The 15,915-nt window shown below is 50.2% G+C and overlaps 2 protein-coding genes across 9 annotated transcripts; both read left to right on the forward strand.

The window, feature by feature from the left end:
* Positions 1-90: 90 nt before the first annotated feature.
* Positions 91-1,682, forward strand: LOC125948193 (uncharacterized). Its single transcript, XM_049674023.1, has 3 exons — positions 91-356; positions 439-750; positions 823-1,682. Exons 1-3 carry the CDS (start codon positions 298-300, stop codon positions 1,481-1,483), a joined length of 1,032 nt encoding a protein of 343 aa, XP_049529980.1. The 5' UTR covers positions 91-297; the 3' UTR covers positions 1,484-1,682.
* Positions 1,683-1,804: 122 nt separating this feature from the next.
* Positions 1,805-15,877, forward strand: LOC125948145 (jmjC domain-containing histone demethylation protein 1). 8 transcript variants are annotated; one of them, XM_049673930.1, is made up of 5 exons: positions 1,805-1,829; positions 3,794-4,252; positions 8,472-8,632; positions 10,029-12,303; positions 12,403-15,877. In XM_049673930.1, the coding sequence occupies exons 2-5, from the start codon at positions 4,196-4,198 to the stop codon at positions 14,230-14,232; spliced, it is 4,323 nt and encodes a 1,440-aa protein (XP_049529887.1). In that variant the 5' UTR covers positions 1,805-1,829; positions 3,794-4,195; the 3' UTR covers positions 14,233-15,877. The 8 variants fall into 8 exon arrangements, with proteins under 8 accessions (XP_049529887.1, XP_049529884.1, XP_049529880.1 ...); XM_049673927.1 differs by lacking the exon at positions 1,805-1,829 and adding an exon at positions 2,667-2,779; XM_049673923.1 differs by lacking the exon at positions 1,805-1,829 and adding an exon at positions 2,969-3,272.
* Positions 15,878-15,915: the final 38 nt, after the last annotated feature.

A 15,915-nucleotide genomic window follows, 5' to 3' on the forward strand; every position in this document is an offset into this window, starting at 1 on the left:
CGACGAGTAGCTCAGTTTGAGCAAAAATAATAACGTTTGGTTTTGGGTGCGCGTTACGTCTAATCACTTGGTAGCCTCCAAGCCAAGGCTCGGAACGATATTTTCCTGCGTTGTTCGTGTGTTTTTAACATAAATCAGACCTTTAAAGTGAATTGAAACGCTATAAGGATCTCCCGGGATCGTGCTGCAGCTGGAAGCGGGAACTGGCCGACCGTCTAGAACGTTCTGGATCGTGCTGGATCTTTCGGCGTGATCCGGTCGCTTATAAACACACCCGCCAGAGATAGGTCGTGCGAGATGTCTTCACACTCCAGTTTCTACCAAGGAACGAAACGGATATCTCCGTTGAAGATAAGGTGCATCAACGACACTCTTCGATTAGCCGTGTCTTGTTTGTCGTCTACTAACTGAACTCCTTTTTACTCACTGCTGCAACAGAAATCCGAGTATTTTACCCTCACAAATAATGCCGTCACCAACGGGTGCGCCTTTTAACTTTGCCGAAATGCCGTGGTCCTACGGTGTGAAACCGGGGCAGGTGATGGAGTTTAATGCCGTGATCCGGCCCAGCCCTATCGCCGTTCCAGTCGGTCCCTCATCACCCGTTCTGTCGATACCATCGTGCAGCAGTCTCAGTCCTCCCACGTTTGGTCCCCCGTCGCCAACGGCGATCATTCATAATAGCACCCCACATCTGCCGGAAGTACGCAAACGAAAGACTGATCTGGACATGGCGCTGCCGAATTTATTGTGAGTATTTTACTTGAGTGAACCTGTGTGCAACCGGCTTTACCCTCACGCCTTCCTATGATTCTTGTTCAGACCCACGAAACAGTTTCTCACAGAGGAGATGATGTCGTCGCATTTGAACAACCTGCACCTATCCAGCGAATACACCGCGCACGATATCAACCGATCGAGCGACAGTTCCGCGTTACCGGGCACCTCGGCAACGTTGGATGACGGCGACATGATGTTGAGCGAGGACAAAAGCCAACAGCCGTACATCGTGTGCATGTCACCGCAAGAGCTGGAGGAACGATTGAAAAAGGCTCAAAGGATTGCCATCTGCGAGGAGGTGCGAAAACTCGATACCCGTGCAGAGATACTGCCCAAGGTGATCCTCGAACGCATGGAGAAACCATGCACCGCACTGATGATCTGGCAACCGCCCCAGGAGCGGCTGGATAAACTGTTTTCCACCGTAACGGAGCAGCTGGAGCAGCGCGAGCAGCAAGCGAACAAAAAGGAGCGAGAAGCAAGCAGCACCACCAGCAGCACAATATCTCCTACTACAGGTATCACATCCTCCGCTGGCTCAGTAGCACAGTGGTCTATGGATGACGAGACGCTACCCGACCTGCCGGATTACGACGAAGATTTGGATGATTTCGAGCCACAACAGGGTATCATCTGTGTTGGCAGCATCACTTCACAGCCGGCAGTCGCACCCGACCCTGCCACGATGGATATCGAGATGTAGTAGACCTAGACCACACCGGGTTCGACACCATGTGTGCGATGCGGCGTTCGATGATTCCGGATTCTTACTGGCTGCTTCTTTTTGTTGATTTTTAGCCTCCATAAACCTCCATGGATTCTCTCCCTGCGCGTCTCGTTCGAAAATAAGCAGCGCTCTCGAATGTACACTTCGGCAGAAAATAAAAAAAGCATAAAAACGACGTTAAGCCTCTCAGTGGTAGGTCGCGCGCGGGAGATCTGTTTCGCTCTCATTGATCTCTCATAGACAGTGGAACGGCCAGGCGGTCGTGTGAACAGGTTCTTCTCGTAGCAACGTGCATCACGGCGATGCGCGCATCGTGCTTCAGGTTTCTTTGCGTAGTGCGTCTCTTCTCGAACTCTATGTCGGCGGTGTGTTGTGTGTGCACGTGGTAGGTTTAGGGCTCGTGAGGCTAGAGATCCCGTTTTCGGAGCGCTGTTGACATGGCAAACCCCTCCTCCCCTTTGGCGTACTGTCTTGACCCCGATGAAGCACGCGTTTTTTGGCTTTATCTTGCTGCCACTAATAGAGTGCGGACGCTGATGTTTCACGGTGGTCGCTGTTGCCTTAATATGAGCGACGAGTTAGCTGTGTTTGGTTGGCAAAAGAGGAAGTTGGCGGTCGGTAATTTTGGAACAGGAATTTCCTGCCAGTGGAATGAGTGTGCGTTGGTTCGTTCGTTCTTTTTTTCGGTGAAGGACGCACTTGCTGTGTGGGTAGGGCAGTGCAGCTGGAAGAGATGCATGAAGGGGGAGGTAGGGAATTTCGGCCACTTGGCTCGGTTCACCTTACCGCATAAATACCACCGTAGCATAAACTGACCAAAGTCTTCGGGGATCTTCGGATGGCTTCGGCAATCTTTCGCTCCCGGGACAGGATCGAAAAGATCGCCGACTTTTCTAGGTTTTCGTGTTTTCTCTCCAAAAACCACACTTGAGACGCACAGAAAATTGTGGAAATGCTGGAAAAGCCGCTACCGCTATGTGCAAGTTTCCTCCTGCTTGGAGTTTTTCCGCGAGTGTTCAAAGTACGCTCAAAATTGAACCTCGCTTGAAACAGCACACATCTAGCCTGGAAATGTTCGTCGACGAGATTAGCTGTCTCATCGCTCGGTCCTGCTTACGCTTACGGCAGTAGAGGGTCCCCGGATCTCTGGCGCAAGAAGAGATAGCTGGGATGACGATTGGTTAGTGCGCTGGATGATGCATTCCCCGGTCCGAAAGGGCGGAAGTGCATAATTGGTGCTGAAAAGTGCGTCCGGGATTGTTGCAAGTAGATGTGCGTATCAGTGTACACGACAGGCGGTGTCGTTGGCGGTCGCCTCGCTCCCTCTCTCCCATCATTCCGTGCCGGAACATCGCGTTCGAAGTGCGCGCACTGCTTGTCTCGCTCGCTCGTTCCTTCGAGCGGCAACACACTCGAAACTCTCGAGTTTTTTTTTTGTTCAGTTGTGTGCGTGCCGTTCGTGTGGTCAGACGTTCGAGGCGGGTGGCTTTCACGCACGTCGATTTTGCAGGTTTTTGCTGTCCGCAAGCAGAAAAGTGTGATTTGCTTTAACGACGCGCCTCCCCCGTCCCGTTTTCCAGCAATCTTTTCGTCGTCATCGTCGCCGTTGTCGACGTCGGTCGGTTGATTAAAGTGCACGTCGCAAGTACGCAACCCCTCCCAACAGCTATTCCACCGCCGAGGCCCACACCCTCCTCGGCCGTGAACGACGACGTCACACCAGCGTGAAAATCGCCGTGCCGTGAATGCCGTGGTGGTGTTGTTGGTGCGTCTCGTTTGCCGTCGCCGTCGACGTCGTGAAGGGAAAGAATTACGAATCGCGCAAACAGCACGCGCGGGAGCAACCGTGGAAGGTGACACACGGCGACGAAAAATCCATATGCGGAGTGAACAAGTGTGTGCAACGCGGCCCCTTGCCCATTCCTCTCGCAAGCCAAGTGGCGTTATAGGTGCAAGCGCGGCAGCTGAAGGTGATATCCATTTGTGAGCGACGGCGGCGACAATACTGTGCTGGCGTTGTTGTTTTTGTTGGTGTTTCTCACTTGTAGCGGTGCAACCAGGCGGGGGGCCTCATCGTGGCGTTTGTCTTTTGAGGAGATAGTAGAAATAATAGATCATTTCCTCTTTTCGTGTGTCTTATCGGAAGGGCCGGGTTATTGGTGGGGGTTTTAAGTGTTCGCGGAATCGCACACCGCGCCAGAAATGCACCTTACACATTTGCATCATCGCCGATCGCCGCACTGTGGTAAGCGTGTTAATTAATTTGGTCTGTTTTTCCTTTCCTAGTACACCGCGCTATGATTGAGCTGGAGTGCCATTAGTCTGAGTTTCGGAGTGGTGATTAGTGCAAGACGGTTAAAGTGATAAAAAATACAAAGCAAAAAAAAACAGTCGCCGGACTGCTTAAACGGCTGTTTCATCATCGCCAACTGAGCATCATCGCCTGTCTGGTGCATATGTTTGACCCGCTGCTGGGGTGTAGCAGCGTTCAGTGAGGAAAGTTCTAACTGCCGTCGGCCTGCGTGGACCAACCGCTGTGCCGAGAAAAGAAGGTCGGAGGAAAAGTAGGCGGCGAGCGAGAGCCAGCAGAGAAAAGGAAGTGGAAGACGGGCACAAGCCCCAGAGCGCGCCCAATAGCAACCATCAACATTGGCGGCTTCCTGTGGTTGAGAAAACGTGCGGCGCGCGATGTCGTCCGATAAGGTGCCACCGCCGATATCACCCTCGAAAAGTCGCAGGCAATTGGTAAGTAAAAGGCGTGTTCCGTTTGTTCGCCGGGCGTGCGCGCGCGTGTGTGTGTTCATAAATGTGATAATAAACGGGCGGACACGGCGGAGCATAATTCGTGTTCTCTGGTCCAACGCCCTGGCTGGCGCTGATCTCGATGTCCGGCAGGCAGTAGTTGTAGTGCGTGTAAGCGGGCAGAAATCTGCGATATTGTGTCCGTTTCTCCGTAGAATGAAGCCCGCTAATGGTGATCTTGAAGGTCCGGTTTGTGTTCCTAGACGCACGTACTTTTTGAAAGGGAAAGGATTTGTGTGGTGCGGCTCCATCATAAGCCACGACGAGCATGTACTTTGCTTGCAGTGAAGAAATATATCTAAAAAAAATTAATAAATAACGAAGTACGCCTGATGTGGATAGATGGGGAGAGATGTTGGATGGGAAGTGGATGTAATGTTGTCGCAACGCAGAGGCGGCGAAGAAGATCGCGATGACACGCTGATGTTTGGTCCGCATCCGTGCTTCACACTCCAAGCTTCCGTCTTTCATCCGCCCGTTCTCGCGCTCTGGTCGTCGTGGCGAGTGGTGTGTGGCTATGAGTTGCAATTCAGGGGGACGCACTCAACAAGGTATCAACAGCGCGTGCTCTTTTCGCTTTGGGGATGTGTGTGAAACCTCCATCCTCCAAACCCCTCGGAATGGCCCCATTAAGGGGGGTTTTCGTTTGGCGATCTGTTTTTTTGCTTTCCGAAGTACAGCGAAACATGATGATGATGGAAAGCAATCCGTTGGCAATTTTTTTGTCAGGTATTTGGTTTAATTCGAGGCTCAAATTCTAACAAAAAGTACATCGTTCTGATTAGGACCAAAAATTGTTGACAATTCTCCCTCTTGTTTGCAGATCTGGTTTTAGACTCGATGCTCGATCAACTCGGTCTCGAAACACGTAGTTTTCTGGTGACTGTGACTCTAGCGAGCTACATCGACGTACACACACCTTAATTGAATGCTTCACCGAGGGGTGCCCGCCAATCGCGGCCCCAAGGCAAACGTAGCACCGTTTGACAAAGGAAATCCAATCGCTCGCGGTTCCGTCCACCGCGCCGATGACGCGTAATGGGCCCCAGAAAGATGAGTTCATGCTTTTCGCCCGCAAAGCAAGGCTACAGCCATCCGTGTTGGTCATTCATGGCGCTGTGTTGCTACGACATGGCTTGGTATGTGGAGAGCCGCAAAGTGGAGTCTGCTCCTCCCTAGAAAATGATGCGTGGAAGCGAGAATCAAGACCCGCCGTTGCCGATGCCGAGGCCGAAGTGGTCAGCTATCTCTGTTCTGTCGACGGTATGCGCGTTTTCGTGTGGTGCGCGTGAACGAGAGCAAGGGCAATTCGCGTTGGAACATCACCAACCGGGAGAGTCTGAGTGGGTGCGCGCGCGCGCTATCCTCGAGCCCGAAAATCTTGAACCGAAAATCGAACGGGCATCGGGATGAATCGTCGCAGCGGTAGAGCACACACACCGGCGAACCGGCCGGTGGTTCATTTCGGTTTTCGTGCGTGCTAACGCCGCCAACCCGGCCGAATCCAAATATACGGCCCGGATCGGTTTGTTTCGGCATCGCACTTCGCGGAAGACCTGTAACGACGCCAGCCGTCGCCGACCAATCCCGGAACGACCGAAATAGTAGCGCCAACACTTAAAGGGTTGCGGGAATAGTGCAACACGGAAGCAGGGCAGGAAGGAAGGCAAAGACGAGGAGGAGGATCCGAGACGACGTGTAAATGAATATTTCATACGTGCTTTTCTTCACGACTTTTCCTCCAAATAGTTTCCCTGGAGGCGCCGGCCGGTCAGGAGAAACCTTCGCTGTGTGACCGGCCAATGGGGCAGCGCCGGAATGAATCCATTTTGATTTTCCCCTTGTCCCCTTTACTGCCGGAGATGGCAAGCATCACGAGCAATAGGGGTAACGCTTTAAAATTATAGAATCAACAAACAGCAGCAACCGTACCGATTCCGGGTTCGCGGAACGGTGCGATGAGCTGGTCACTTTCTTGAGGACAAATTGGTCTGTGCTGTTCTGTTTGTCCTTGATTCTGTTGCTTTCCACGCGAACAGGTGACTTATGAGCTATGAATGAACTTAAATATCGTAAGGCAATGTTAGGAAGTGCTACCACAGGTACGGCAGTCATTATTTTGCTTCCCAATTCCGAAGGAAAGATTTGAACAACTGTTTTAATGACATCACAGTAGTTACCTACGTGTGGAGACAACCATTCAAGCCGAATCGAATGAACGATAGGAGAAAACCCAGTAATTAAATGACGGTGTCCGTCTCTGGGAGCGATAGCATATTTGGCCACAGATAAGCGCAATTGAAATGGGTCATTATGGCAAAATTATCTCCGTGTCTGCTGCAAGGATATTTCCGGGCAGAGTTATCGCGTATCAGCTTGTTGAATCATCCAACGGTGTGGGCTCCAACCAGCGAGTGTCTCCATTTTACGCCGAACGCCAACGTCGATGTACTCTTGGCGATATACGTACGAGACGGCGCACACCGGTGTCGTCGACTTGCTGTAAAACACGTCTCACAGCTTGCCGATAAATGGGGCATCACGAACAGCGCAAATTGGACTAGAAGATCGCTGCCGAACTTTCGCAATATCCGATAAGCGTTTCAGTGTGTCGTTGTTGTGTTGTGCTCTCTGTCATTCGCTCTCGCCAAGTACGCAAAGGGCGTGGGTTAGTGACGTAATAATATAAGGCAACGAAGTCTTTAAATTCATCACAGAGTTCCGGTGGCAAAGCGAGTTCATCGATCATATTGGATGCTTACCGCAGGGTGGTTGAAACGTGTTGCCTTAAAATATAATTCAACATGCTGAGAAGAATAAAAGGCTGTGATAGTCTGTTTGTTCTCGCTGGAAAACATACAAGAATCGTTGGATGAAATAGGGAGCCTTATATGGAAACCAGTTACCGGTGTTCTAGCATATCCAATTTGGGGTTGAATGGAAGATGTTTCATTTCCCATTGTTTTTTTTAGTTTCCAAAACCTCTCGATGACGATTACTGTGATCTCTTTTCAACGTGGATATTTCCGAGCTATCCGTGATCTAGAAGCAGCAACTGTGTGGAGCAACCATCAAGCCATGTTCCTACCAATCGCTTCGAAAGCGGCACAATTTCGCGAGTCAAAACGTCACTGGTCAACCAGACCACTCCCAGGCTGACCTGTCTTGTGGGTTTAAATTTTGGAACAGAATCTTCTCTCGCAACCTCCACTGCGCCCAATTCGAACGGAACCGGTTTTCTTGTTGTTCCTTTCCTTCGACCCTTTTTGTGGAAATCATTTCTTATCCTTGCCAAGTTCGATGCTTACTGGTCAGTCATTCGTGGCCCAGCAAAGGGCAAAGTTAAAGCGTGAGTTGTAGGTGTTCCTCTGGATCAAGAATGGTATGGATTCTGTTCGTTTTCCTTTTGTCCTTCCATTGCTCTGTACGCGTTTGGATTGAACAAACACTTCTGTCATTGCCAACATAAAAAAAAACATTTGAAACTATTTACCTCGAGTAAGCGGAAAACTTTCGGCACGGACTTTCCTCACCCTGCAACTGCAGATTCGAAAAGTTCTGTTGAATCTTCAGCTCAAACACCCAAAACTGAACCTGGGAGAGGCAATCAGCGTAAACGCGATTAAGCGTGTGCTGGATGTGAAGTGTTCGATTGCATGTTTGTTATTGAACGCTTCGCCACACTTCTGTTCCATAGGTATCTTTCTTGTGTCTTGTGCTTTGCATTTTCACATATCGACAAAAGGTCGGTACGCATTTCTTCCGTAGACAACCGGCAATTCAACCGACGTCACTTAGCGAAACAGCTGGGCGATGACTTTCGCTTTTCACGGTCAGCACCAGTAAAAATGGTAGTAGTAGTAGTAGCCACAACAGAAGCAGGAATGGGTGCAGTTGAGGGTAAATAGTGTGGCCTTTTCCGAAACTGCTAAACGGACGAAAGGAACTTTTCTCACGAAAGACGATCCACGCAAGCATGGTTTTCCCGGGTCGAAGAAAGCCGTACCAAGCACCGGATGCGTGGTTGCAACGCAATTCTGTTATCGAAATTTACAATATTTGCTGACGGAATCCTGCTTCATCGCATCTACTGTCTTAGACATTTGATTTCTCATTATTTCACCATACACCTTCTCTTTCTCTCTTTCCCTATCTATCATAGCGTGAACGTAAACAACGGAAGCTGTACTCGGAAGAGTGGACACTCGGAGACGATGACTATGAGGGCGCGAGAGGATTTAGCGTGGCAGAGAAGCTGGAGTCGCCCCGTTTCGCGCAATCCGGAATGGTGCGGGAGATGAAGGGCGAAAATTTAACCGTTGGGTAAGTTGTGCTGTCCATTCTGGTGGCGGATGAACGAACAAATGAAACGCGTCACGCTCCACTGTCTGTTGCGGTCGAATCGAGCATGGCTAACCGGTTATCCGGAAGAAGACTACACCATGCGATCCAAGAATTTTTTTCACTCACCGGCATATCTGGATGTGTGGATCAGTGGGTCGTCTAGTCTGTAAAGTAGAGTTGCTGCTTTATTAAACTTGTATCGATTTGTTGCAACTTATTTTAATGGGCTGCCGATGTTGTTTTCGCAATGTGTCTGGTCATTATGGAAAGAAGAATAAGGGCTCAACTTTAACTGGAGTTCAACTTTCTTCGGTGTATGAAAGATATTGGAGAGAAAATAATGAGACGGACAATTGAGAAAAATGAAGGGGATTTTTTTTTCACAAGTGACTTGCGCTTTGAATCACAGTTAAGACTGAAGTTACTGTCATCCGTTTAGTTACCGACTCTCTACACGGGCGCGAGAAAGCTGAAAATGAGATGAGAATGAAAAAGGCGAGAATGTCAAATCCCATACATTTGTGACAGCCTACTTGTATCTTTACATTTCCATTTGTATGGGATTTGACATTCTCGCCTTTTTCATTCTCATCTCATTTTCAGCTTTCTCGCGCCCGTGTAGAGAGTCGGTTAGATGCTAGATGAAACAAGTATAAACCCAGTCACAGCTTGCTATGTGATGCCATTGTTTGCTACCCTTTTTTCTGGAAATTCACGTGAGGCAGTTGTATTTTCATGGGCAGTATAATACCCTTCGATGTTTTTCAATCTATAATTGAACCATTCCTTCAGATATCGATTATTTCAATCAAATGATTATGGAAATGGATAGGAATGGCATACCAGCCTCATTCCCCTCTCATCTGGCTTATGTGAATGCATAATGGTCTCATCATTCTCAGTGTTACCCAAAGGGGATGCCAGGAAAACGCTTTTGTCGTTTATATGGAACATTTCTCAAAAACAGCAATGAATCTTTTATTCCTTTCTACTTCATTCTTCTTCATTCTCATGCTCATTCGGGAAAACTCGGTCGGACCCGGCCAGTATATGAATGTTAGATAAGCTGTAAGGATGTGGCTCACTTATCCACCATTGAAATGGCATGAATGACGCTTTCATTCTACAAAGCTAGTCGGCGCTAAACGATCCTTAAACTGGTTTTAGATCTCTCGTTGACCTGCTTTGCATCTGGCACAACAGTACGGACAGTTTAATGAATCCGTTCCGTTTGTGAATTCATTTGCTGTTTGTGGTGAGGCTGTCGCTCTGTGCCGAATTGGTGCTCCGTTGTCTGGTAGAAAACATTAGAATCCGTTTAACACCTTTTTTAATTTGTTTCGCACTATGCCCCCTCTCCCTTTCCTCTCGCTAGGTTTCTGCAACAGAATGGCTTCAATATACCGCTGCTGTTTAAGGAGAAGACCGGCCTCGGGTTGCAGGTACCCTCATCCAATTTCTCGATCGGCGACGTTCGCACGTGCGTCGGTTCACGTCGCACACTGGACGTAATGGATGTGAACACGCAGAAGAACATCGAGATGACGATGAAGGACTGGGAGAAGTATTACGAGGATCCGGTCAAGAAGAAGCTTCTGAACGTCATCTCGCTCGAGTTTTCCCATACGCGGCTCGAGAACTACGTTCAGAGTCCGGCGATCGTGCGACAGATCGATTGGGTGGATGTAGTGTGGCCGAAGCAGTTGAAGGAATCGCAGGTTGAATCGACGAATCTGCTGAACGACATGATGTACCCGAAGGTGCAGAAGTACTGCCTGATGTCGGTGAAGAACTGCTACACGGATTTCCACGTCGATTTCGGTGGTACCTCGGTCTGGTATCACATTCTGCGTGGCAGCAAGGTTTTCTGGTTGATACCGCCCACCGAGAAGAACCTGCAACTATATGAGAAGTGGGTGCTATCCGGTAAGCAATCGGATGTGTTCTTCGGTGATACGGTCGAGAAGTGTGCTCGCGTCTACCTGACCGCCGGAAACACGTTCTTCATTCCGACGGGTTGGATCCACGCGGTCTACACGCCCACCGACTCGCTAGTGTTCGGTGGCAACTTCTTGCACTCGTTCGGTATCGTGAAGCAGCTGAAGATCGCGCAGGTCGAGGATAACACTAAAGTACCGCAAAAGTTCCGCTATCCGTTTTTCACCGAGATGTTGTGGTACGTGCTTGCCAAGTACGTATATACGCTGCTCGGCCATGCGCATCTGGTCGGCGAGAAGGGACGGGAGCACGAGCTGCACGGTAAACCGCACGTCCACCTGACGCACTACGAGCTGTTCGGGCTGAAGGACATCGTCATGTACCTATACGATCTGCCAGCCCAGCGTAAGAACGTCCCGAAGCTGATTCGGGATCCGGTGGCCGTGATCAAGGATGTGCGAACGTTGGTCGAGCGGCACTGCAAGGATAGCCCCGAGCTAGCCGTGACCGGTGTACCGGTACTGCACCCGGATCTGAACATCAGCAACAACTCGTACATCCGAGAGCACTACGAATACTATTCGGGTGATGGTACGGGAGAAGGTGGTAACCGATCGACTGACGACAATGAGGATCAAGAGGCGGCGAAATCGGATGGAGACGAAGCAGCAGACGGTGGATGTGAGAACGAGACGAGGAAGAGGACTCCTGAAGAAGGGAAAAGCAATGGGATCTCGGCAACTACTGAGCAGCAACCCCTGCTGCAGGGTGAATCACAACAAAGGCAAATCATTGTTAGTAGCGGCAACGGAACACCATCCGGAAAGGCAGGAGGAGCAGGAGGAGTACTATCGTCACATACATCCCCGACACAGATACCTAATCATCATCACCATCAGCAGCAGCAACAGCAACAGCAATCCCAGAAACATTCCCTTAATCGCCATAGTCATGGTACGGCCGAGGAGCAGGAATCTCTCAATCGATCCCGATCACCGATCGGTAGCTCGAACAGTGGTACAACGATGGGACCTCCGTCGCGGCAAAATCACTATCACCATGCTCATCATCAGTCACACCATCCGCAGCACTACAGTGGCAACGATGACGATCGGAACTTTGTCTCACCGCAGCCGACGAGTGGCAACCGATTCCCCTCGGTAGCGTCAGCAAACGGTGCTGGCCGTGGTCCGTACAAGAAACACTCTCCTGGTGTTGGTAGTGGCAGTGTGGGTAGTGAGAAACGGGACAGTGGGGGTGTTGGTAACGGCGGGGCTGGAGGTGGAAGCAATAATGGACCGCGGCGGCGTCGGACACGATGTAAGACCTGTGAAGCCTGCCAGCGGTCCGATTGCGGTGAGTGCAGCTTCTGTCTCGATATGGTCAAGTTCGGGGGACCGGGCCGAGCGAAGCAAACGTGCATGATGCGCCAGTGTTTGCAGCCGATGCTGCCCGTGACGGCACAGTGTATCCACTGTCAGCTGGACGGTTGGCGGCAGGCACCGATCACTGCACCGGCTCAGGCGAAGCTGCAGGCCCAACTGCAGGATGGCCCGTCGGCGTTGATGGAGTGCTCGGTTTGCTACGAAATCTCTCATCCGGACTGTGCCCAGCGAGTAGCGCCCGAGGTACAGGGTGTCCAGAACGACGATCTTCCGAACAGCTGGGAGTGTCCGACGTGCTGCAAATCGGGCAAAAACACCGACTATCGGGTGAGTATAGATGGCAGAAGTAGGTGGGAAGTTGCGTAGGTGGAGGTTGTTCGTTAAATGAAGAATCCTTTTTAACCGGTGTCCTTTTTATTCTTGTAGCCACGGCATTTCCGAGCACGCATGAAATCTTCCGAAATTCGCCGCATTTCCGTGAGCAGTGATGCGTCCTCGGTACACAATGCCGATCTGGGCAGAATGGTGGCAGCTGGTGGCGGAATGGCGTCCTCGTTTGCTGGCGGCAGTACACTGGCGCACGGCAACAACTCGCACAGTGGTGGCGAAGGGGGTTCGGCCAGTGATGGACCAAACAGTGGCGCTGGTGGCAGTGTTGTTACGAGGGTTCCCCGTTTCGAGAACGATATGCTGTACGATTTTGCGGTCTCCGGCAAAGCGGTAATCGTCGGGGGAAACGGTGGCAACATACTCTTCGAGCGTAAGATTAAGGACGAAGATGTTTCGAGCGGATCTGAGAACGATACGGCGCCGGGCAGGAAACTGCACCAGCTTCACGCAATGCCTGGTGGTGGTTCGGCAGTAAAGATGGAAATCAAACACGAACCAATGGATCATCAACCACCTACACCGCACGGTCAGGGTGCTGGTGCGTTCGGTGGCCATCATCACACAACGAGCGTCATTCGCGATGGTCGTGAGTTGCAGCAGCAGCACCAGCAACAGCAGGGTCATGGTCATGGTGGCCTTTCTGCAACTAGTGGCAGTGGCATTCCAGTAAAGCGAAGGAAAAGTGAAGAAAATGGCACCAGTGGAGGAGCTAGCGGTGCTGGATTGGTTCTAGGGAATCACCAGCAGAATCATAATTCACCGGCCGCAGGTAATGGCGCCATTGGTGGTAGTGGCGGTGGAGCGACAAGTGGCAATGGAGCGGGTGGTAACGATGGTCACGAAGGAGGGAAGAACAGCCATTCGCTACCCAGAAAGAAATCGACCCAACGCACGCAGCTGGCGCACCAGATTCACAGTACCTCAACGAAGCAGATGAAGAAACCATTGTACCCGATACGACCAGCGGCGCTGTCGCATACACCTGGTGGCCAGTCGCAGTCGGGCAACTACGCGCTGGACGCGAACTGTTTGCTGCCCGTGTTCCGGTACCTTCCACCGGAAACACTGGTCACCTGCACGTTGGTGTGTAAGACGTGGTCAAATATTGCGGTCGATCCGACACTGTGGAAGCGTATGAGTTGCGTTGAGTATAAACTCACGCCGAACCTGCTGTCGGCTATCGTGCGCCGCCAGCCGGAACATCTGATCATGGACTGGATCGGGTTGGGCAAGCGGCAAGTGACGTGGCTCATTTCGCGCATTCCCGGACTCAAGAATCTATCGTTGCAGGGCACCCACATTCAGGCGGTGCTCGGATTGCACACGTGCATGTGCCCTCCATTGCAGGTGCTTGATTTGAGCTTTATTGGGGGGCTAAATGATTTCGCGATTCGTGAGATACTGTCCGCACCGAAGGATTCGCGGCCCGGTCTGGCGGATTCGAAGTCGCGGTTACGTAACCTAAAGATGCTAAAGGTGGCCGGTGCCGATATCTCAGATGTGGCATTGCGCTACATCACGCAGGGTTTGCCTAATCTAACGCACCTTGATCTAAGCTCATGTCAGCGCATTACGGATGCGGCAATTGCGCAAATCGGGACGTCACCGGCGGCCATCAAAACACTGGTCGAGTTGGATCTGAGCTGTTGCAAGCTAATTACCGAACTTTCGCTCGATCATCTCGCCAAGTGTGACGCACTGACACGACTAGATCTGAGTCACGTGCCTCAGGTATCCACACAGGCAGTAATAAAGTTCGCTTCGACCTCGAAGAACGATCTGCAGTTGCACGACATCAAGCTGGTCGACAAACGAAAAGCTCCTGCTGCTCCTCCCCCTGTCCCTACTTCTTCTTCTTCGACGTAGACGTTACAGTGATTGGCCTGTAAAGTTACTTACGACGGACAATACATCGGATCCCCAGGGTACAGTAGGCATTAGGAAGGGACAAAGGCAGGCAACGCGGGTTAAAATGATACCAAAGACTATTTTTAAGTTCAGACCAAGTTCCGATCGCGACTAACCGCAGGTTTTCAAATTGAGGAAGAGGTGCCTGGAAAAGGACATTCGAACGCCACGCCACGCCACTAGGAGCGACGCCACTGCCGCTCCTCCCAGCCTACTGTTGGGGTAAGCGAACTGGAGAAGGCCGGTATACGAATCGTTTTCGTTTCGTTTTCCATCCAGATGTGCCAGTTGTCTCCGATTTAACGATTCTATTTTGGAATTCCGCCATCCAGCCCAAATCCCCTCTACCTATCTATATGCTTCAGCTAAGACAGTCTTTTGCAGCCAACGTTTTGCTCCACGATTTGCCTAGACACCCCCTTTGCTTGGGGTTGAACATAATGGGGGTGTGCACCACAGACTAAAAGTTTGGTTCAACTTTCTGCCAAAGGGTCGTCGGTTGCAATGGCGTAAATGGTTTTAATTTCATTCTAAAACGCACAATCGCTTCCAGTAGAGATACACGGCGAAGAGGGTTTTTATTGTCATTATATGCAGTTTGTTAAAAAGATAAGTATTAATCGGAGTGCACATTTTCGAAATGATTAGTTCGCCTCTTCCACACTCCAACAGTCTTAGGTGTGACAGCCGGGCGTAGGTTTGTGTACGTAGGTTAGGATTCTTACCCATAGAACAGTTCAAAGCAGCTTGAGTTAAGTTGTAATCACGTATGCTCCTCGGAAAGCATGTTGTATCGATCTTCCCGCAGGAAAATGCAAATCCCCCTTTGCAAATGCCGTCAGCAAGCCGGCACACAACTTCACAAGGATGACACCATATGATTGTGTCCATAAAGGGTGCATCAACAGGAATCAGCACTGTGTGAACCTCGAAGTTACGTTAACGTGTTAGGTGCGGTAGCAGTCGTGGCGTGTGTATTACCGACTCAAATATGTAGTGTAAAGGATGCATTTTCATATGCTCGCCAAGACGGTCGAATTTGTGTCGAACCAGTAGCAGCAAACAGTTAGAATGTGGTGGACTCAGCTCGTTTAGCGAATCGGTACATGTGAGTGAGTGTGTGTGTGTGTATGTAAGTGGAGGTAAATGTAAAATTCAAACTACTCCAAGCGACGGGGTACCAGCAAGTGCGATGTAGACTCGCATACGATCCAGCAAAAAAGGGAAGGTAAGCGTTTTGTTAGCATTAATAATAATACAGAAAATGAGAAAAGCATTCGCAGCAAAGAGAGAGAATGAGGGCTACTGCGAAGTGAAATGGAATACCCTCTAAGTCTAAATGCATTATCTAGCATACTGTAAGGTGTAACGAATGTGGTAGGTTTGGGCTAGAATGAGCACATGGCCAAGGGCAGAGGCGTGTCAAATATTAGATTTATTATATGGACAAAGAATTGTAAATAAACTTTCGAGCGAAAAGATAGTGAACATTGTGTGAACAGTTGCACAGAAAATATTGAGAAAATCAACGATCCCATCGATCGGGGGTGATGGATTAAGGAAATTACGCTTTATGAGTCCGGCAGTTAATAAGACGAAATTATGCGCAAGTTTATTCCTTCTTTAAACCGTTTACACTGT

This window comes from Anopheles darlingi, chromosome 2, assembly GCF_943734745.1.
Source record: "Anopheles darlingi chromosome 2, idAnoDarlMG_H_01, whole genome shotgun sequence".
In the NCBI taxonomy this organism is placed as follows: domain Eukaryota; kingdom Metazoa; phylum Arthropoda; class Insecta; order Diptera; family Culicidae; genus Anopheles; species Anopheles darlingi.

Excerpts from the sequence above, each read along its gene's own strand:
- LOC125948193 (XM_049674023.1), top strand. The coding sequence starts at position 298 with ATGTCTTCACACTCCAGTTTCTACCAAGGAACGAAACGGATATCTCCG. Across the intron at positions 357-438 it reads ATATCTCCGTTGAAGATAAG|AAATCCGAGTATTTTACCCT; the intron begins GTGCATCAACGA and ends CTGCTGCAACAG. Across the intron at positions 751-822 it reads ATGGCGCTGCCGAATTTATT|ACCCACGAAACAGTTTCTCA; the intron begins GTGAGTATTTTA and ends ATTCTTGTTCAG.
- LOC125948145 (XM_049673930.1), top strand. The coding sequence starts at position 4,196 with ATGTCGTCCGATAAGGTGCCACCGCCGATATCACCCTCGAAAAGTCGC. Across the intron at positions 4,253-8,471 it reads CGAAAAGTCGCAGGCAATTG|CGTGAACGTAAACAACGGAA; the intron begins GTAAGTAAAAGG and ends TATCTATCATAG. Across the intron at positions 8,633-10,028 it reads GGCGAAAATTTAACCGTTGG|GTTTCTGCAACAGAATGGCT; the intron begins GTAAGTTGTGCT and ends TCCTCTCGCTAG.